Source organism: Amblyomma americanum, chromosome 1 (genome assembly GCF_052857255.1).
Source record: "Amblyomma americanum isolate KBUSLIRL-KWMA chromosome 1, ASM5285725v1, whole genome shotgun sequence".
Lineage (NCBI taxonomy): Eukaryota > Metazoa > Arthropoda > Arachnida > Ixodida > Ixodidae > Amblyomma > Amblyomma americanum.
This window is the reverse complement of record NC_135497.1, coordinates 431,852,434-431,875,528: the sequence shown is the minus strand read 5'-3', so window position 1 is coordinate 431,875,528 and position 23,095 is coordinate 431,852,434. Positions and strand designations below refer to the sequence as shown.

The 23,095-nt window shown below is 45.3% G+C and overlaps 1 protein-coding gene across 1 annotated transcript; it reads left to right on the top strand.

Moving 5' to 3' along the window:
* The first annotated feature begins 9,532 nt into the window (after positions 1 to 9,532).
* LOC144125071 (uncharacterized) lies at positions 9,533 to 20,747 on the top strand. The gene is made up of 4 exons (XM_077658140.1): positions 9,533 to 9,595; positions 9,920 to 10,043; positions 14,749 to 14,870; positions 20,470 to 20,747. The coding sequence occupies exons 1-4, from the start codon at positions 9,533 to 9,535 to the stop codon at positions 20,527 to 20,529; spliced, it is 369 nt and encodes a 122-aa protein (XP_077514266.1). The 3' UTR covers positions 20,530 to 20,747.
* The last annotated feature ends 2,348 nt before the right edge of the window (positions 20,748 to 23,095 follow it).

Genomic DNA, 23,095 nt, shown 5'->3' with positions numbered 1-23,095 from the left:
CGCCAGTCGTATACTGTTTAGTATATCCAGGGGTAGTGGCATGTATAGGGCCGTCATGTAAGAGGTGTGCGAGTGAGTGCGTGGGAGGACGACGGTGACATGGCTACGTCGGCAAAGGTTTCATACGCAGCTGTCGCTGTGACACAAACTACAGTTGAAGCCTCGGGGTCTCAAATGTGGGAGCGCCTAAAAGCACTTACGTGTCGAGGAATTCGTCAAAACTATTTTGTTTAGAGGGAAAAAAACTTTATTGACGCAAGAGGTTAGAAAGAATGTGCACGGGGTCAGGCCATGCCAGCGAACTGGTTACACAAGGTCAGCCTAGAGCGGACATTGTCGGTGCTGTCTTGACGTCCAGATGTGGCTGCGGACGCATGCCTCGAGCGATGGCCACTCGATGCATTCTTGCTGCGCCTGCGGCTAAGGATCCACCTGAAAATTGGGGTCAAGAAAGTAGCGGATTTTGTGCTAAAATTGTTCCAGGGGTCATATTACGGCCATGGGCCTTCTTGACACAAAACTTCTAGCACCATTTGTGTGGCTTAACACACTGCTGACCGCGAATTAGGTTCCAAGAGGCAGCGCCCGCATTAGATTGGGCGTGAAATAGGGAACTGTCCTTGCACCGAAATTTCAGTGCAGGATGATGATCTGAGTGTGAAGAAACCTTACCGAAGCCTCAAGCTGGAGATGCCCTCATACGAACAGGGGCACATGCTGAAGCCTTATGCAGCAAAAGAATACAGTTGTAGCTTGAGCTTAGATTGGACAAATTCGAAACCAATTTATTCAGCGTATTCATCCATGGAACTTTCCCTGTTGGTTAAATGTTTAGGGAATCCCCATAGGTGGAGTAGATTTTTAATAAGGAAGTAATTTCTCATTAACATCCACTCGAGTGTATCCATATGGCTACAAAAACAAGCTATACAGATTCTCAGAATCTTTGTAGTTAAAGAAAATTTCGTCCTGGTCCTGGTAAATTACCTTTTATTAAAATCTCGTCACACCTTGGGGGATTCCCATAAACATTTGACCAACACAGTTTCCACTTCGAATTAATAAACAATTCGCTCTCGCCCTACCATAAGCTTGCCGTCCCGGTTTAACTCAGTTGGTAGAGCGACTCTTCGGTGAAGCGGTGGTCCCGGGTTCAAACCCCGGACAAGGGCGAACTTTTCTTTATATACGAAGCTTCTGAAAAAGTTGTATAGCTCTCCTTTGTAGCCGTAAGGTTGCGCTCGTGTAGATGCCAATAAGTAATTACTCCCTTATTATAACTTTACTTCTTGAATGAACAGTCTGGGCTATGAGGATTACAGTGGTTGAATGCCCAGGATTAATTTCAGCAATTTTTTTCGGCAAGGTACCGGGGCTACGGGCGCTGCTTGGAATGGGCGCGCGGGTCGGCGCACGTAGGGATGCTGTTTTTGTCCGCGACTGCGCATTACACACTTTTCTCGGCCACTGCACAGCCTTTGTTGAAAGTGAAGGTTACAATAGGTTCAACCGTCAGTCGTAGAGCCAGGTTCTTGCAGCATCCGCGCAATAGATTTGGGACTCTCTCGATGCGCTGGACTTACGACACAAAGCAGGGTCCTGAAGAAAGCCTTTTGTGCACAGTACTTTTGATGAATGCTGCACAGGAATGAGGCACGTAGCCAGAGGGGCGAGGAGAGGGAAGGCTAAATAATTAAAATTGGTTTTTTGGCAAAGGAAATAGCGCAGCATCTGTTTAACATAGCGGCGGACACCTGAACCGCGCCGTAAGGGTAGGAATAAAGGAGGGATTTAGAGAAGAAAGGAAGAAAGAGGTGCCGTAGTGGAGGGAATAATTTCGACCACCTGGGGATCTTTATCTTGCACTGACATCGCAAAGCACACGGGCGCGTTACCGTTTCACCTCCATCGAAACGCGGCCGCCGCGGTAGGGTGGGAACCCGAGTACTCCTGAGGAGGGGAGGGTACGTGCCTGTTCCCATCCCCTACATCCCACACCGAAATCATCCTACTCTTCCCCAACCAGCGCCCCTGAAAGTACACTTTTACCTATGCTTGCCCATCCCCCCGCCGACTTAATATAAAAGCTTACCTGAACAGTCACTGAAAAAAATTCTGACTGCTTGCCTCACAAAATCTTTTACATGAACCGGATGTGGGTACGCCGCACCTCACTGCCAAACGAAACTAAGCATCAAAAGAAAATTGCTTTCAAACTCCGACCATAATCATCAAACCTATCGAAACACGCAAATGACGCAGCTAGCAGGCAGCTTAATTTGGCTTAAAAACAGTGATGCTGCTATTACTCGGGCCCGCCGCCATGGCTCATTGGTTATTGCGCTCGGTTTCTGAGCCGGTGTTCCTGCATTCGAACCGGGTCGCGGCGGCCGCGTTTCGATGAAGGCGAAGAACAAAACGCACCCGTGTGTTGTGCGATGTCACTGCACGTTAAAAATCTCCAGGTGACGGAATTTATTCCGGAGCCCTCCACTACGGCACCTATTTTTTGCATTCCTCTCTGATTCCCTTAATCGTCGCTTCCTTTACGGCGCAGTTAAGGCCTCCACCGAGACGTTAGAGATACTGCACCACTTCCATTCCTCAAAAACCAAACCAATTAATCGGAAAAGGAGTCAATGATTTGCCTCTTAGTATAAATTCATTAAAATTCGCATATTTGTGCTTGAGACACATGCAGTATTCGTTATAAGCGTTGGAGCATTCCTGCCTAGTACTGTTTTGGTCAGACGTCGGAAACCCGTAGCTCAGCTCTGCCTCTAGAAAGGCTGCATCCAGAGGACACACGTCGGCCGGCCAGTTGATGCCAGCCGCCCTCCTGGCTCTCTCGTTGCTCAGCTTGCGCATCACCCATCGCAGCGCCTTGTTTTCTTCCGAGAGTCGAACTGCCTCTTCCTTTACCTCGAGTTCTAAGTACAGCAAAAGGAGCTGTTCAAGCCGCCAGTGCCAGCGCTCTGCATCCACGTACTCGCTGGACAGCCACGTCTGGCTGCCGCCTTCCAGCCATAGGCCGTGCTCTGTGCTCCAGTGTAACTCATCTGGTCTGAAATCAGACAGCTCGTTATAATCGCTTGTGCTAGGGTGCTCCCAGTTTGAAGGAGCTGATAGTTCGGACTGCCTCACACTTGGGCTTCGTATACCACCCTGTATCACAGATAAGGCTTCATGACTTGGCATAGGCAACTGCCAGTCTGCGGTGTTCCTTGGAGCCAAGAACCACTCAGTGCTGCAACCAGGGGGTGGATTAAATAAATCCTCCTGTGAATGATCGATGTCTGCCTGGTCGTTTGTCAAGATCCACGGGTCGGCAGGAAAAGAAAACACTGTTTCCTTACAGTTACGTTGCAATTGGGTGGAGGTAGCTAAGCCTAAGCGACTGCAAGGCTCAGCTGCAAATGAATACGCAGATTCATGGTTATTACCATGTACTGGGGTGGAGGTCGCGAAACCCGTTTCGTACTTTTCCGGACTTATCACTTCTACGCAGTGACAGTTCTGAAATTCTGGGCTTTCGGTCACGCGACTTGGGTCGTGCGGCAACAAACTCTCAGGATCAAGCAGCTCGCCGTGGGGCGTTGCGACCCAATCGATGTGACTTCGGCGACGTGGTGAGGAATGGCTATTGATTGTTCTCTCGTAACCATTTAGCGCTGGGATCGAATTCTCTCTCCCTTCAATCGCAGGCATGGGCACGGCACCATGAGCCCATTACAGCTCTTCATATTTGTCATCGTACCGGCGTTCTTCAGTTCCGCTGAATGTCCTCTCGTGGGAAGACTTTCGGAAGGGTAGGTTGAGCTCATCGCTTTCAGTGCTGTTAGCAGGCTCATCTACGTTGTCTGCTTCACCCGAATAATGCTCACAATGCACCGATTGTTCTGGTTCCATATCTTTCAAAGGACTAGTTTGCGAGTACGTCACCGGCAAATCCGCTGGTTCTTTCATATGCCCTTTTTTCTCCTGGGACGTTAGATTATCGCATTTGGGATTGGCTGTCTCTTGAGGTTTGCACATAGAATTGGAGACAAATTTTGTCTTTTTTGGTTGTAGCACAGCGTCGTCTTGTTCACCTGGGTGTGTGGAATGTACAGAAAGCGGACGTTGCGTTTCTCGGCTTGCTACCTGCACAGATACTGAGTCAGCATCAGTGCGAATCTTCGTATGGGCCTGCTTGCAGTTCGAAGCGGCGGCCTCTGGTGCGGCAGAGTTGCCGATGAGTGCTGCCACTCCGCCGTATTCACAGCTGCGTGCAGCCTCTTCCTATCGCACACAGCGTGTGGCTGGCAGCCAAACTGTGCCCTGAGTCCCGCGAGGTCAGACTGCCTCCTGCGCAGCCATTGATACTGTGGTGTCAAGTACGTCTGCCCTACTTAACGTCCAAGGGCAAAAAGCCTGTCTTTCGGTGCCTCTTCCGTTTTGTCCCCGGCGGCGCAGCCATTACCTGCTGAAGCTTGCTGTGCGTGCGGCAGTTCAGGTGCAAGAGTGAGAGTGGGAGCATTTAAATCTGACGTACCAGTCACGTCTCCGACCTGAGAGGGCAGCAGTCTTTTTTCACTCCTGTGTTCAGTACCTATGAGCTCTGCGCTCAGATCCTGCTGAAGCAGGCGAGAAGTCGCTGAAAGGATAGTCGAATCTTTATAAACGGTTCAAACTAATGCCGGTAGGTCATCTGAAGACGCTCCATTAGTCGCTCCGCTCGATGCGAACATTAGAGAATCCACAGTGGATGCAGCTTCGGAGTTCAACGTGGAGGCCAGAGAGAAGTCGCCTACCGACCGGGAGCTCACATCCACGCTTTTCTGTTTGCCACACTCCGTGATGTCGCTTTCTTGGCACTGGCAGGCAAAGGTCGAGGTTGTTGACAAACCTACTGGAATCGCGATTGGAAAGGTAGTTTGATTTTGAATTAAAATAGTCTCCTCACCATCAGACACCACCAAGTCCTTTCGGAGACAGCGACGCTCCGGTTGATTTTCCACTGGCCCGACGAAGGCTGCATGATCAGGCGGCCGTGATATGCGTGCTTCGTTCGGCGGTGGGGCCACGCCCAGCTCTATTGTATCTTCATTTTCAGATATTTTCACCATCTTCTCTATGTCTGGGCCCTTCGATGTTCTTGCGGCGCCAATGAGATAGTTCTCATGGTAAGCAGCCATCACCGGGTCTAAATATGGCACCCCTTCCAGCGCCGCTGCACGTGCATTAATAATGGATGGTCTTCTTTTTCAACCACCAAAAATAACTTCGTCTTTCGCAACCTCTTGAAGATTACCTGCAGGTCTTATGAGTTAATGCATGACTCAAAAGCACAGAGTACAGAAATATATTTAAAAAGCTTTTTTTCTAGTGAACGAAAAACCTTTTTACATTTGAACAAGTTAACGGCTGCTTTTAATATAATGGCAATAATTTTAACAGTGCTGCTTATAGGCGTCTGTTCCTAGGTAGAGCTACGTGCTTCGCCGGCGGTGGCGCAACCTAGCGCGGAGCGCAACACAGGATGAGAGACGACAATAGCGAAGAGATCGCGAGGCAGAGGCTACTGCGGTAGCTTGAAGGGAGACCGGCCGGCGGCGACTGCTTATAGCCGCCTAGTGCGGATTATCTGCACTTTGCCTTTTCTGCCGAAAAAAACTTTTTGCAATCCAATCCGCGGTACCACAGCAGCGTGCACAGTTGTCTGCTTGGGGATGACTTCATTGGTAAGGTATGCGTCGCTCGCGTCGGAGTGGCGTGCCGTGCAAACTTACTTGCCATTCGACTGAGGCGAGTATAATATGCGGCCGAGCGGTGTACACGCTTGCTGCCCAAGTTGAAACCCTGTGCCACCGCCATTCGCCGAAGCATGTTCCGTATGCGGTCGCTTACAGTTCAAGCCCCGCAGCCGCTGCGCTCAAAAGTAGCATTACCGAGAAGCGCAACAATCCGCTAATCTTCTTTTTTAACAGCATAGCAGTGCTTTGGCAGTAAATTGTGCAATGCATCACACGGGATACAACGTGGCGGCTTAGCAGCAATGCGGGATGTCTGGCTACAGAGGAGGTTTTTTCTTCTGCAGCCATGATTCGTGAAGTAATTGCCCTCACCCTGTTTCGCGCTGAGGCTCGTGAGGTGACTCGCTTGCATTCATGTTAACCCGAAATATCTCCATTTCTCATGCCTCAGATATCGCAGAATATTCTTGTTCAGTGTGTGCCACAAAGTCCTCAGCCCACGTTGCGATGGCGATTCGGCACCTCTGCTGACGGTCTCCAGTCCCCTATCACCTATTGTTCAGTGGACATAATGCCAGGCTCTTTTTGATTGGGATGAGGTTACTCGGTCGCTGTACACTTGCACAAGAGCAGTTTTTTGCAAGTTTTTGTTTATCTTTTTTTGCATTGTTGCCTTTGTCAGTCTAAACATTGCGAACGGAACCAACGAGCGACGCTGCCTACGGTCTCCTCTGCCATCAGATGACGCCGGTGCCATAGATAAAGTGGGAAACGAATGGAGTGGAACACATTTCTCAGAATTATGGCCCCTTCACATTATGCGCAATCGGCTTGCTGCTCCTAAGAGTGCCGAATTATATACATGGTCAAGACAATAACGGGTCCAAGCGCTGTCCGCAAAATGAGTTTTATGAAAGATGGGCGAATATATTTACAGACGTGAAAAAAGAAAGCAATAAAGTGACGAAACATTGAATGACGCAGCGGTTGCCGCATAAACAACTCATTTATAACGAAGATGGTGCGAGTTTCTTGTGTCCTGGGAGTGCTGTGTGGGAATTTTTTTATTCTCTTGAGGTGGCCGACTTACTAATGGTGTTACTGTAATATGAAGCGCCGTGTAGTTCATAGGCATAAGGTGGTGCTGTAGTCTAATGGCTTGCGACTAAGCTCAATCTGGGCGTGCACTGGAGAAAATTCTGTGAGGTTGGCGAAAATGTCTACTCTTCAGTGGCAAATACGCGCGAAGTCAAGCTCGTGCTGGGTAACCACTGGCCCCCGTGTGGATGCACGACCAAGTGAACCGTACCCCGAGAGAACTGGCGCCCAGCCTCTGGCAGAGAACTGGCAGGACCCCGACCTGTGGTCCTCAGCGCAGTCGGTGTTTCGACATGCCGCATTTGCGAAGCTCCTCCGCTCCCACCTCCTTCCTCGGGCTTGTGGAGTTCTGCGTCACTTGCTGAGACTTTCGTTCGGCTCCAAAGGATTGCAACGACTGAGGAAAAGCCATATGCCAGGAGCAGCCTCTGGGACTGAACAACCATTAGTAAAAAGCGCTCCGTGCTGGATACATGTTGGCAGGGAAATCTTGAATCTTAATCAGATTTATTTTTACTTTTGTGTACTGACTCCAGTAGTGATTGATTCGAGTAATGCTGAAGGATTAAAGCTTTTGCTCAATGCTCAAGTTCAAATGAATACAATGCCTACATTTAGTATGCAGAGATTTCCGCAACACTGTAGTTCAGTTGTCTTAAAAAGGGTAAAGCCTCAGACTAACAGCAGTCTAGATGGACTGAAGATTTTTCAAGAATACAGCTATTAGACTGTCACCACAAGCACGTCTTATTCAAGGAATTAAATAACGTATCGAGTACCATGCAAACAGACCGACATTGCTCGACACTAGCAGAAACGTTTTTCTGGCGTGTATGGCGATTCTGGGCCTCTTGAGGGTCTGCAGGAACCACAGCAGCTCTTACAGTACAGTAAATCAGGCTGTGTTTGCTGAGCTCAACTTATTTTATCATGTTTTGTGCATAATCACATACAAGGAGTAACAACCAGCGAATAAAGAAAGCATGACTTCACACCCAGCCGGCCCAGTCGCGGCCTATATATGGTCATGCGAATCTCTTATGTCGGGCGTGAAGGATGCAGAGGAATCCCTTCACACGAATTGCGAATTCTCTCGTTGAGTTGTGGGTTTGTTAGCCATAGGAACAGTCTCCGCACTTAATCGACGTGCCGAGACAAAGGCAGCTCATCCACAGAATGTCCTGAGAATGCCTCATTGAGTATATTCCTACATCCTTCGGCAGTCCACCTGGTTATCCTCAGGCAGTCCAACAGGGGTCTTTTTGTCCCTGAAAAGCACTTACTTAGAACGTCCTATGGATCAGATTTCAGGATCTTTTCCGCACCGTTTAGAGTCAAACTCCTAAAATTTGCTTTCAGGCTACGATTAAATTTCCAGCAACATTTTGAGATGTGCTTTGTGTAGATAACCGCGAACAAAAAAATGCTTCGTTCTTATATTGTTTCTACTATACTGCAAAAGCACGAACTTGAGGCACAAAAGTTGTTGACAAACGTCATTATGATATGGATAACTCTCACCGAAATTTCCTCGTTGGTGTCAGTGCTCGCAGAAGCTTTCAAGTTTTCTTAATAAGTAACAGGATATACGCGGCTATGAGAGTGGTTGGCATGCATGTAAATGACTCAAATGCACTAAAACTGCGTAAATTTGTACAAAAATACTCATCGTAGCTTGTGGGTACAAGAAAGAACTTAAAGGGCCACAGAAAGGGGTGTTTGAGCTTGGCATTAAAATGCTTGCTCTATGGAGAGTACAGGCAACCAAGCGTCCATGCCGCGTACGAGGCCTCAAAAGCGAGCGGAAAATTTACAATACATTTTTAAAAATACCCGCTTTTGCACCTCACGGAGACACGCGGTGCCAGGTTTTCGCACGAAAACCTGGCAGAAGACGTCACGTCTTGGTAATGACTTCAGCAGCCGGGCGTAATCATTGGTTCACAGCGCCAAAGTCTTGCAGACATCACGCGCTACCGCGGCCGAGGCCACTTCGCGCGCGCCGCAGCCGGCGGAGGTAGGAGAGGGACCGATCGAGTGGGGCCGGCGGAGGAGCACCGCCGTTTTGGCGTGGCGTGCAAACGGAGAGGGAAAGGCGCGAAGACGCGGATGTTCAAATTTCGTCTGCATATAACTCAGCTTCAATAAAACGCATAGTAATAATTCTTGCTGGGGGATAATTATTAACAGTCGTCTTTTAACATCCCAGGCATATCGCACCTTTATTGAGACCCCCTTTCTGGGTCTCTTTAAAGCCCTATAAAAAACGCAATGTGACTTGGTTCAAAAAGAGTAAAATACAAAAGCTTTCCCATCTGGAATGATAAGGCAGGCTGGGAGTTTTCTTAGAGGCTCGGAAGCAAATTCACGCCTTTTATCTAGGTTGTTCTACAGGGGCTCTCAGATAAATTCAAGCAGCAGCGGCGGAGCGCATCGCTCCGGTTCCTAAGCCGAATAAGCGTCAGTAATAATAATTGGTTTTTGGAGAAAGGAAATGGCGCAGTATCTGTCTCATATATCGTTGGACACCTGAAGCGTCAGTCTTCTGTTTTTACAGGGTGCACGCTCTCGTTCGGAGGCTGGAAAAGGGGATTCTTTTACGGCGTTTGCTGGAGTTCTGTCCCCCTAAGCCACACCTTAAGCAGGAGACACATGTCCGGCAGCACATCCGGCGCGCCGCTACTGTCGCCGCTTCCGAAATGCCGCACCACTGCAAGAAGGCACACATGAAAGCGACGGCAGCCGTGGCGCTGGAAGCGCCGGTCCGATCAAGCGCCGCCTATTTTCAATGTTACCAGACTGATGTTTACTTCTTCTGCATCCGCGCGAAGCAATCGAAAATATATTGACAAATGATATTGCTTAAACGCATGACATTATTGTCTTTTGTAATAAAGTTATATATGCATTTCAGTATTTTAAAGAAATGCTTGATTTTAGCAAAAGCTTTGTATTGACACTGGAAACAACAACTTTTCGCAGGTGCGTTTTGGTCATTTTACTTTCGGTTTCGCGAGAGGAACGCCGCTGAGTTTCACCGCAGTCTAGTCGCCATAACTAATGGCTGTGCACCTCTCACGGAGAAGAAGGCTGCTGCTTTTGAAGAAGAAGCTGCTTCTTCTGAAAGAAAAGCAGAAGCGGATGAAGAAGAGGTGGTGGGTGCGGCCAGCCTGGAGAGTTCGCCACACAGTGAGCGAATTCTTCACGAAGGTAAGAAACTTGTAAATTCCATCTTAGGAGAGGGCTGAGTCGGGCTGGTTGGTTCATGTAGAACGGTAGGAGAAAACAGCGCTGACGAACGGGACGCAAGGGGAGAGACACATTCGATGGACTAACAACCAATCCTATTTTGCCTAACTTTGGACTTTGTTAATGTAAAGTGAAGTCATTGACGCTGACGCCCTGAGCTACACGTCTCGCTTTCTCGTAACACGGCATAGTGCCAACTTTTAAAGATAACGTGGCGCAGCGAATCTTCGCAGGCGTGGTGCTCGCGGAACGCTGACGTTTTTGCAGGGCTGTGGCGCTGTCACCCCGGCCCCCGTTACTTATCTGCCACCTCTGCGCGCTACGGGTAGTTCACTGAATTTACATGTCGCGTACTACCGTGTGCCAACTGTGGCAGGATGCGCGGCAATCATTGCATGTTTTGCTGTTTACATAGTTCGCGTTACCTTGTGGACCAGCATCGCTTACGTGCTACACTACGTAATATCGAAATTATGAGCGGAGGCTGGCAGCAGAAACTTTCCTTCTGCGTCCTCGGGTGTTTCTTTTCTTGTTTTTTGTGTTATGTAATCATTATTGCCTTCATTTTCTTTCAGGTGAAAGAGATGAGAGAGGGGGATAGAGATTATTTCGAAAAGTATTACAAAATCAGTCCACAACAGTTTGGCATTATTTTGTCACTTGTTGGAGAAAACCTCCAGAGCAAATATATTGTCAGGGAGCCAATGTGCCCTGCTGAAAAGTTGGCTATTATTCTCTGTTATGTGAATTGTCAGGTTTGTTAGAATGATATTGCAATGCTATTGATGATATTGCAATTAAAGCGAACTACAGGAACTTAAAATAAAATGCAGTACTACCACAGAGCTGTAAAACTGAAGCTGTGTGCTTCTTTTGCTGAATCATTCATGCATCTTTTTAATTGTTTTTACATTCAATTAAAAGCATTGTGTTGCCTGCTTAGAGCTTTATGCTAAAATATTTTCTTTACATCTGTTGCCACAAAAATTTCCCAGGTACATGGCATCAGGCAACCTTATCAGAAATGTTTCCTCTTCTTTTCGTGTGGTGATTTAGACGGCAAGGGAGCAATTCGTGTCACATGTCAAGCTCTATGGTCCAGACTACAGCCTCTGTACATGCCTGCGAGTACTTATGTATGAATGAAATTTGGTACATATGGCCATGTGTGACATAAGAATGGAATGATAATTAAAAAAGGATTAAGGCATTTAAATTCATTACATCGTGAAGGGAACAAAGCATACTTTACTACCAAAGGAGTGTGCTCCAGACATTTTAAGACAAAAGTGATGAGGACTACAGCAACAGATTGATAATAACTTCTTGCATTTCTATTTTTCTTTAATAACAGATGCCTGGTGTAGTTGCAACTTAAGCCAGGTCACCTGATTAGCTACTCAACAATCTTTCCCTTACAAAAATCAGCATCACCATTTCGTTAACCAACTGTTGACATTTTATGGAATCAACAACTAGTCTACAAAAAGGGAATGCTTGTTGACTACAGTCAACAGCAGTAAATAAAATTTATATTAAACTTAGACAACACTGTGGGTGCCATTGACTGCAATCAATGGTTGTCAACAAATTTTATACTTACCTTGTCAACAAAGTTGATGCTGTTGACTGCATTCAAGGGCATCGACAAAATTTATGCTTAACTTTGTCAACACTGTCGATGCTGTTGGCTGCATTCGACAGGTGTCAACAAAATTAATACTCAACTTTATCAACACTGCCAATGCTGCTAACAAAAATCAGTAAGTTTCCAGAATAATAATATTTGCGTAGTCAAAAGCTGTTTCTTAACACGCGTTGAAATACATAAGCATAGTACAGTAATCTAAGACGAATATATATTTAACTAAGGTACTCAAGGAGCAATGCCTTAATATATAAAAACCTCTTATCAGCACTCAAGTAGGCTGACACAAACCTGTTCTTTTTCCTAGAGAAAGACTATCAATATCTTGCTGATTCTTGAGAAGGATGAGGTGGGATCATGCATCATGTATAAAAACACCATAGAAGTGTGACATTTAGCTAGGCGATTTATAAAAATTTGTCCTTGAGCATGTAATTCTGTTAGCTCTAAAGTATAATTCAATGTTCTTTTTCTCATAGGTGCAAAGTAAATAAAAATTTAGTCATATCACAAAAACCAAATGAAGGTTTTCGCACATTTAAAAATGAAAGATGTAACTTACAGGCGATATAGCTAAAGCTATATATCTTTTGTGCCATAGCTTTGTGTTAGACGCTGCATTATGCAGAACTGCCTTCTAACGAAGTAAGAGATAATGACATATAAAAATTTTGGGGAAGTCCACTAACACTGTTTATTTGAAATATTGGACATATAAGGGTTGGCACCATTCTGTGGCAGAAGATGACGATAAGTCACTTCTGGCCTCTGATCAGTGCTGTTCAAATACAAAGATCTATGCATTACATGGAAGCAAATATGTTTTGCTGCCATATGATCACAAAGGTACAGAAAGAGTTAAAAATTAACAGATAATATTTCACTGCTACAGGGAAAATATGGATAGCAAAGGAAACAAGGACAACCATATTATAACACAAATAGACAGAAAGGAAATAAGTGCCCAATTCATGGAAATTGGTTTGCCAACTAATTACACATGTCTATATTACAAACAAGAGACATGTATAATATAGAAATCATATACAAGACTTGTTTGGTGTTTGCTGGTGTACGCATCTTTATGTGTTAGTGTGCTGTGATGTGGACGACAGAGTGGGTTGGTGTGGTCTAGTGTGCACACCAGAGTAAAGTGCACATCAGAGCGCTGGTGTGTGGTAATGTGCACATCAGAGAGATGGTGTGTTCTTGAGCATGTAACGCTGCCCACACAAGCCAAATTATTCGCTCTGTTTGGATCATGAGTAGCTCAGCATAATTATAATATTTATATGTAACGAATTACTTCACACCACAAGACAATAATTGCATTATATCAAAATATTTATATGCCTAATATCACGGCGGTTTACAAAGTGTCTGCAGGAAATCTGACGATTGAAAATGACGCGCCAATGCAACTTCGAGTGCTTTTGATAGGCTGATTGTGGTCACTCGAAGACACTGACGAGCGAAGCTCCTTAGTCTAGCTGCAATATTGTAGCAATTCGCAGTAAGTATTTGTCATCACAAGCGCAACGCTAATAACCACACGCCAAAGCCTAGCGTGCTTCCCAATGCCGTTCAAATCCAGCTCGCTGGCTGCCAGGTCACGTGGCAGAACGCAGAAACTCCTCCCTCCTTGACATGCGGGCATCCGGGCGTGATACCCGTCTAGGCCTGACGCCGCGAAGCGCCACGGTGTGTGCTGCTGTTGTGTGGGTGCTGTTTCTCTCCTTGATTTCAAAATTGTTGCTTCAAACTTGCGTTTGGGTTTCCTGCTTATCGTTGCTTGCGCCGCGTGTCAGCAATGCATGCAGGCGTTCGCGTACTTTGTCAAAAAGTGACCACACCGAGAAGCATGGAGCCATTTCATCTTGCAATACATTTGACTTCAATTGTGGAAGCCACTGCAGCTTTTTTCTTGCCGCAAAGCAAGGAAAAAAGCGGTTTCTGTAAACCGTCGAGTCTTCGTTTCGAGGTGAGACCCATGGTGTAGCGCAGGAATGCGCGCAATTTGCGACCACGAAAATAAACAAGCGAGCACAAAGGCCAGTCCGGTAGGGTTTCGTGAGATGGGTGCATCTCCCGAAAGCATTCCGCTCTGTCCCGTTCGTTTCCCTTCGGCATTGTGCGTGAGTCACTGGTTGTTTCCGTGGCAGCAAAGCGCATTCCACATCGAATCATCAACATGCTGGTCTGTAAGTGTTTGCAATGTATGCGTTGCGACGTAAACGCCATGGTGTGTGCATAGATGCGCTTGCTAAATGCAAGGTACGCGTTGGAGTCCGTAATTAATTTAAAAGTCACGATTGGATATCGCCCTTCAAAACGCTGGCCCAGCGAACCGTGTGACTATGTTTTAGGCTTTCGTTAAGGTGGTTGCCCGAATTCCTGCTCATTATTCGACGTGCGGCGTGATTGTGCGCTGCCTGCACGCGTGTTTTTTGACGCCACTATCAACCCGTTGCAGACTGCCGATAGCGTGCACCGCGCGGTCTATTTAGCGTTGTGTTATGCTCTACGCGTATGGGCGTATTTATTCTGATTTGTTGTGGCGTCTTAAGGTTATAACACACCACTACGAGCCAATTACACCAGCTGTAAAGCTCAGGGTGCGAGGGGGTGACTCGTCAAGGCATGCAAGCAATTGAGTGAATTGAGAGACGCTTCGCAGCGATTCCCCAACCAGGAAGCTGGCTGCTCGATCACCAGTGTAGCATTGGTAACGTTGCCTGCAGCTGTAAGGCTCTTTTAGTCAGGCGGTCGTGAACAAAATTCGCAGCTAAATGCTGACGAACAGGTAGCCCACGAAAGGAGTTCTTTGTAGCCCTGTCAAATTTAGTATTTATGAATAGTCTAAAACTAGTGTCAGCAAGTGGCGGTATGGATTTACAGTTTGGCTGTTTAAACATTTTCTTGTGGTTGTGTGAAATGCCAGCAATACAAATAATTACCAGGAAGTGCCAGGCATTGCGGATGCAAGAGTACACAGCTGGAAATTACGATGGTGTGCAGGTGAAGTGGCTGCTGCTCAGTATGAAGAGGTCTCAAAAGAGCTTCATGGGAGAGGGTGTCTCACTGTCCAGATTTGGGGCTGTTCTTCTCTGTGCCCGTTCAGCATGCATTGCAGTGCACAAGTATGTATTGAGTTTTCTGACATCTGTTTTTGCACCTCTGTGTTGATGAGTGTGTTGCAATGTCTGCTTCGGACCAGACCGCTGACGGCATGTATGGGCCTTCGAGTATTCAAAATAACATGTGTCTCTTCTCAATAGGTCATCAGATATTGCCACTTTCATGTTCAGTATGCAGCAGTGCTTAAATTCAGAGGTTGCTCGGCTGGCCTCATAGCCCCTACCAATACTAACGAGGAATTTGAGCACCCCGTACTAGAAAGCAGGGAGTGTATGAATCCGAAGCAAGCAACCAATTTTCTTTTTTTAGTGGTGGTCGGAACATTTCTTCTGTCACACGTTTTCTTAAAGCCGAGATGGATAAAAATGCAAAGTTGACAGCACAACTCAAATAAAAATATTAATTGGTTTTTGGGGAAAGGAAATGGCGCAGTATCTGTCTCATATATCTTTGGACACCTGAACCGCGCCGTAAGGGAAGGGATAAAGGAGGGAGTGAAAGAAAGGCAGAATAGGTGCTGTAGTGGAGGGCTCCGGGATAATTTCGACCACCTGAGGATCTTTAACGTGCACTGACATCGCACAGCACACGGGCGCCTTAGCCTTTTTCCTCCATAAAAACGCAGCCGCCGCGGTCGGGTTCGAACCCGGGAACTCCGGATCAGTAATCGAGCGCCCTAACCACTGAGCCACCGCGGCGGGTCAAACGGTGGAAGAAAAAGGGAAACCCGTACCTTCTCACCACGAGTGAGTCGTGAGCTGGCCGCTCAGCTCCAAGGCTGCACAGCAACAACGAGCACAGCGGCATAGCCTCAGCACAGCCACTTTCTCTATCCCACTCTATTTCTCTCGCCAGCTGTTCTCGAGTAACTAGAGACCCCCTTCAATGCAGCCAGGCTTTAAAAAAATACCATTATGAAGTAATGGGCAACAGGGCAGCATTTAGGATAGTTTTACAGCATGAATACGACGCTTTTATCCTCTTTTCTCTTGTACCCATCTCACATCGCACTCCCCAGACAACTGTAGCAGAACCTTTTAATCCTTCTGCTGTACTGCGAGTTTCACATCGCACTCCTCAGAGACTGCTCCAGCAAAGGCGGCAAATTTCACTTGGTCAAAAAAATATGAACGATGTTATATACTGCAGCTACGAATGCGCCTCAAAAATGAAATATAATTAAACTTTTAGACTTCTTCCTACTCCTCCTGCTGACAGCTTCTCTTGTAAGCTTCTCTACTGCGGCCTCCCACTGTAGTTGCAATATATTTACTGCCTCAAGATCTGAGTGCAAAATAAGCACCGTCTACTTCAAACTTCTTCAGAATCAGTTCAATTATAGCCTGTGCTCAAAAAAGCTAAAAGTGTGATATAAAAAGGTGAGTGTTCACCATAAAACGTTCTTGCAGAGTTTTGTTGTTAGTTTAGCATTTCACTTGCTTGGTGTTGACACTGTGCAAGTCCAGTGAATATACTTGCTAAAATTCACTTATAGGAACTTAGGAGCTTGTAGTGATCTGCTTGAGTCCGCCTTTCGGAATGCTACTTGATTTCATAGTTAAGCAAAGCGTGAAAGGAACATATCAGTCACTCATGCACTCGGCAATCTCAGCTGTTTACATTATGAGTTCGCTAAATATATGACTTATATTGCACACACTTAGAAATAGAAAAGACCAAAAAAAGGAAAATAATCCTGACACCGACAAGCATAACACGACCCCCTTTTTCATGCTATTAGCAGCAGTGGGCGTAGTGAAAAACGGCACAGTAGTAAAAAGCAATCAACTTTGCTTCCAAAATGCGCACCTTTTTGGAAACGGGTTGCAGGGGAGTTGCCCCATGCTTTACTGTCTAGTCTTGCTTAGCTCTGCTACTTTATCTGACTAAGCACCTCAAGTCTCGTTCTGAAGGCCACTGCATTTATTTACTTCCCCCGTGTATTGAACTGTGCTGTTGCTGTCAACGAAGGGATAAAAGAGGGACTGAAAGGAGAAAGGAAGAAAGTGGTGCTGTAGTGGAGGGCTCCGGATTAATTTTGTCCACGTGGGGAGCTTTAATATGCACTGGCATCGTACAGCACACGGGCGCCTTTGCATTTCGTCTCGATCGAAACGCAGCAGCCAAGGTTGAGTTCGAATCTGGATAATCCTGCTCAGTAAAAGTGTGCCTTAACCATTGAGCCACCGCGGCGGGGTTTTTTTTTTGCTGAATTGGTTTTGAGGTCATATGATGTCTCGCTTTGAGCGCTACTTTTTTCTTTTCATACGCATTTAAATGGGAGCTCAGTGCTAGTACTGTCTCATTTCACTTTTACGTTGTTGTTATTGTCTACGTTTATCTCAGAAGGTGCTTCAAATCTTGTTTTTCTATTTTGCTACATGATCGCTGGATGTAAGTTAGAGTTTTGTGATGACCAGTTTATCTCGTTTGACTCTTTTTCTGTTATTGATAATTGTATTATTTATATTTTGAGCCATGTGTATGTTCCGCCGCCTTGCGAAAGCTGTTCTTCCTTAGAAGACGCTTACGTTTAGCCCCTCGAAATACCAAGCTTTTTTGCCTAAACTACCCTTGTAAGACTGTTTTTACAATATGCAAGCACTCATTGCTTCTGGCAATCAATCACTAATATCACTCGGCTTGACAGAGTGCATCGAAAAGCTTTAAGGTTCATAAAAAAAACACAAACCCTCTGAATCCCCTACCGATATTGCCGCTTCATCTGGCTTTCCATCACTATCACCTTTGGCAAAAGAATCTCGAATGAATTTTTTATACCCAATATTACGCAACAGCTATAGTGTAAATGTGTCTAAATATGCATCCTTCGGGCAATCACTGAATCCTGGCACAAGCATGCGCATACGCTGACTGAATAATCATGTCAAACCAACATTCTCAAGCAATCCTTGTTTCCTTTAGCCATCAGCGAACAGAATTAACTCAATCAATTGATTACTAGTAGGTTCTCACTGTCACTCTCTCCTTTCACCTCAAGATTAGAATCCAACAAAAATCAGCAAAGTGGACATAGTCCTACATTCTGCCAGATGACTTGCAGCCGTTACTTTTTGCCATTCCTTGATATGTTTTACGGATGGTTGCGCAGACGATTGTGACCCATTACCTTCTTTTTCTAACATGTTTACTAGCAAGATTGACTGCTGGTCTACTGTTTTTTTTTTTCAGCTGCTCTCAATTTTTACGGTATTTCTAGGAAACCTGCCTACTAGCAGTTATATAACATTTGTTTTCAAATCTTCCTTTCTGTTGATCCGCAGGTAGCAATTTCTCTTTATTGTTATTAACACTGTATTGCACTGATTGCCTACCTCCTAAGGTCTCATATTGAGACAAGCAGTATTTTAAATAAATCAATCAATTATACGATTTCTAATAGCACCACCCCAAAACAGGAGCATGTTTCATTAGGTAGCAGTTTCTGTGTGGTCACTGTAAAACAAGGCCTTTTATAAAGCTTTGTTCTCTTCACTTCGCTGTCTTGCGAATGCTCTTGTACAAAGGTGTAACATGCTTTTTCCTTGCAGGTTTATATTGGCGGCGTTGTGCTGGTTGACAAATCGGTGCTCGAGCTGTTCAGTCACTCGAACAGCGCGTCTGGGAAATATGGCCGTGCACTGCTGTGCCATCTGTTTTCGCCTGAGGAGGTGCAGGGCAGCTCTCTCTTCAGGCAGCAGAACACACATACACACTCTATATTCGGGGCTCTGGACCAAGAGAAGGTCTAGGCAGTAATTGGTGTCATTTTAGACATATCTTTATGTAGGCAGTCATCTAAAATACTTTTTTACAAATCCAAACCGCTCATTTAGAATTTCGAACTTCTATTAATGAGAGTCAAAAAATTCAAATCTTAGGTTGAACGCACTTGTAATTTTTTTACAAACAAAACAGGAATGCAAATTATAGGTGTATGGATAGCACATTTTTAATTGAACATGAGTTGTGTAACTGGCCAACTGAGTGGAATACGAATAGAATAATCATGCCAATATTTGATACTTTTGCAAATAATTGTACAAAATGGAAGAATAGTGTTAAACATTGATGTGATAGTGGCGGGGCTGCAGTACGATGCTTACTTACGGAGTTAAAGCTATAGCTGTCAAAATATGCAACACTAATCTCCACTAAGGGGCCGCAACACGAATTCATTATGATAACTCTATGAACGTCAAGTCATGCATGTACAGAAATTATTTTCTTATTCATAACGAATGAGAATAAACTAGAGCCACAGCTAAGGGCATGAGAGGGGCGAAAACATGTATGAGCAGTGGCCTCCATGGCTGCTAAACTTGTCGAAGCAATGCTGCGCTTTGTCGCGTCTTAGAGGCCATGTATGAGCATTAGGAACACTCCCGCACGAATAGACCATGCAGTGGCACTGAACCCTTCATCGTGCAGATACTGATCACCGCAGGATGGTACGCAGCATCAGTGTGTGCCGTGTTCTTTGAAAGAACACTCATCGATTAAATATGCCATACCGAGCCTTATTTGAACAACACGACGATTGTTCAATAAGTGTTCAAAAGTTCATAACCAATTCGATTCAGTTCAAATAATTTCGAAAATACACTATTTGACTCGTTCGAGATTTTCTCTTAGGTCCACCACAATGACTCAGTGGTTATGGCGGTCGGCTGCTGACTCGAAAGACGCAGGTTCGATCCTGGCTGTGATGGTCTAATTTTGATAAAGCCAAAATTCTAGAGGCCTGTGTACTTTGCGATGTCAGTGCCCGAAAAGAACCTCAGGTGGTCGAAATTTCCGCATCCCTTCACTGCGACGCCTCTCATAGCCTGACTCGCTGTGGGACATTAAATCCCATAAACCAAACCAAATCAAACCGATTTTTTAAATTCGCGCACACCTAACACGAAGCATATAGCAAGCCCTCACCAAATGGTATGTGGCCGCCGCGGTAGCTGAGTGGTTGAGGCGATCGGCTGCTGGGCCGAAAGACGCTGGTTGGATCCTGGAGGCAGCGCTCGAATTTCGATGGAGGCAAAATTCTAACAGCCCGTGCACATGTATTGTGCGATGTCAGTGCATATCAAAGAACTCCAGATGTTCGAAATTTCACGATTCCTTCACTGAGGCGTCTCTCATAGCCTGTTTCACTTTGGGACATTAACCTCCATAAATCATAAACCAAATGATATGCAACGAAAGAAAAGAATTGGAAAGAATGAGAAATGTCAAGCATGTTGAAACAAAGCTGCTGCTGAATGCCTTGAAATTGCAGATTGCATGCATTCATACAAAAGTAGTGCTCCCCCTATTGAAGCACATATCAGTTACGACTGCCTAAACTAACTTATTTATATCCCCCTTATTAGCAATAGCTTCACATTGCACGATTGAGAGGGATATGAGTGAATTCATTATATCGTCGCTTATAGTGTTATGGAGCAGACGAGAGTTACTGTACTTAAGATAAGGAAAAGATGAGGGGATTTAGCAAAGGCATATATGAATATTGCAGAAATCTGAGAATGATACCACACGTCAAGTGCTTTGGCACAAGATTCTTTTACATGTTCAACATCAAGGTGCTATAATTGTTTTCAGGCTTTACATGCAGCAAGTTTCCGGGTGCCAGTGCAGGCCACATCAAGAATAGCCTGGTGAGCTACCTGGCTCGCCACAACAATGGGCCGGCCCAAGCAACGCCAGGGCCGGTCATGTAAAAAATAGCCTCGTACGCTACCTGACGCGCATCATTGCATAGAACCCGGTTCGTACGTTTTTCACCGGAACGGGAAAGAAAAACGTAACACGTTAGAAAATGCAGGAGTGATGAACGTAACAACAAGGTTCTACTGTAATGGGCTGGCAGAAACATTCACCTACTGCAGCATATAACTGTTAAACTAATTACTTTTTTATTTTTATTTCGGTTCTGGTCAGGCACCTGTGGTATTGTTCGAATAAAACAAATTTTAACATTTTTTCCTGTATGTCTTGGAAGTACATGCAGGTACATGTGCCACAAACTGCATTTCCATGTATGTCCTTCCAGCAGAATATATTGCCTCTATGTGTGCAACAACAAAATGAATACAACTTCTCAACTCAACAATGGTTGAACAGGGGATCAAAAAGATTATATTTCTGTGTGCATCAAGAAAAGAACAACTTCTCAACTCAACAGATTTCAACAGATGGTCAGCAAAAATGTGTGCCGTTATGCTAGAATTTGCCAGCAATATTGTGTATGGCCAATTTGTTGTCATGTTATTAACTGTGTTACGGGAATTCCATGAAATGATCACTAAAACAACGCACCAATTTTTGTAAGGGTTGCTAGTTTTGCATGGTAAGTTCATGACACTGCAATTTCGGCTGGTTGTTTAGTCTCGCAGTTCAACGGTTTAAAGTAGCTCAACAGCTGATGCAGTGACGAACAGCACACATACTGAGTACTGCTGAAATGGCGTGTTTATTTGCGCCGCAAAATTTACCGAACGAAAAGTAGGATTAAAGAATCACAGTTAGGATAGTTAAAACAGTGTTTAACCTAAATGCCCTCTACACGATGTGTTTTTCTCACGAGGCACGAGCATAGAATGAATATCCGAGAATAAATGTGCAACAGACCCCAGCTGAGAGACCTGTACTAATGCTGCTTATTTGTGCTTTTTATAAGCTGCTAATATAGCCGTTTTGCAAACAATAGTTGACCTGGTCGAACTGGGCGTGGTGGATGCATTTTTGTCGAGGTGAATTGCAACAGGTTCATATACTTTGTCATGTCACTGCAATTTGAAGAACCTCTCGGGGGCGAAGCTCATTCGAGGCCCAACCCTAGTGTCCCTTATAGCCCATAGACCGCTTTTGGCCATTACACTCCATAATTTTTATCATTTGTTGGCCATGCTCAATGCATTTTGACTGTCATAAATAAATAAACTTGTAGAATTACTTGAGAATAACAGCGCATGTCATCATCAATTAGGCTGTTTGCCTAATGAGTGTGTCTTCATTTTTTGTGCGCCTTTTTCAGGATGTATATCTCGCAACTTGGATGCGTATTGCCAATAGCTTTGCGGAGAGCTGGCAGTTTCCGAACTGTATTGGGGCTCTGTACGAGAAAGATATCGAGATAAGAGCCCCTGCCATGTCTAGCAGCATGTACTTCAAATATAAGGCAAGTTTCCACTGCAGGGCATATATAGTATCTTAATATTTAAGCTCGTTTCGTCTCATCAGTTGATTTTCATAGTGCCTTCTTCATGCGCTGGTGGTCTCTGGAATTGCAAGCTTTTGTTTTGTAGTACGCTTGTTCATTGCCAGACGGCCTCAGGATAGGGTGCTTACAGTGCTAATATTAAAGTGTGCCACAGAATCATTCTAGGCTAACAGTATTTTAAGCAATCTTACACACACACCTCTTTTGAAGCCCTCTACGATATAAGTACATTGCAACTAATTTGCATTATGTGTTTTCTCATGCATGTGGATGACCCGTGGCCACGACGCGCACATCGAAAGTACGCTACAGAAGGCCATAAATGAGGTCGAAAACTATGTCAGCCGTAGGGGCTTGCAATGCTCGCCGCAGAAGTCTGAACTTCTTTTTTATAGACCTCTGCATCAAAGACAAACTAGAACCATCCCTAACATCAAATTACAAACTCAAGGGGCGGAGATTCCTCATGTTGAAAAAATCAGAATTTTAGGAATGATTATACAAAGCAACGGGTATAACGGTGATGCAATAACTAAGATGGAAAACTGCGCGCAACAAACTATGCGGCTCATACAGCGGATTGCCAACAGAAGACACGGCATGAAAGAGCATAATCTCCTACGGCTGGTACAGGCGTTCGTAGTAAGCCGTATCTCGTATGCTGCCCCCTTCCTTGATCTTAAACTTTCAGAAAAGGAAAAAATAAATGGAATTATCAGGCGATGCACGAAACAAGCTCTAGGATTGCCCATCCGTACATCCACTCACCGCCTCCTAGAGCTGGGAATGCATAATACCCTGGAAGAAATTACGGAAGCAGTGAGAACGTCCCAAATCGAACGCTTAGCCGGGACCACAACCGGCAGGGCTATTCTAGAAAAACTCAATCTTAGCCGAGATAACAGAACAACCGCCAAAGTTGACATGCTCGGAAAAATTCGAGACAATATAGTTGTACCCCCATTACCCAGGAATATGCATCCTATTCATCACTCAGTGCGCCGG

Coding starts and splice junctions, on each gene's coding strand:
- LOC144125071 (XM_077658140.1), top strand. CDS start 9,533: ATGCCGCACCACTGCAAGAAGGCACACATGAAAGCGACGGCAGCCGTG. Junction 9,596..9,919: donor CCGTGGCGCTGGAAGCGCCG/GTCCGATCAAGC, acceptor CTCACGGAGAAG/AAGGCTGCTGCTTTTGAAGA. Junction 10,044..14,748: donor TGAGCGAATTCTTCACGAAG/GTAAGAAACTTG, acceptor GATGGTGTGCAG/GTGAAGTGGCTGCTGCTCAG.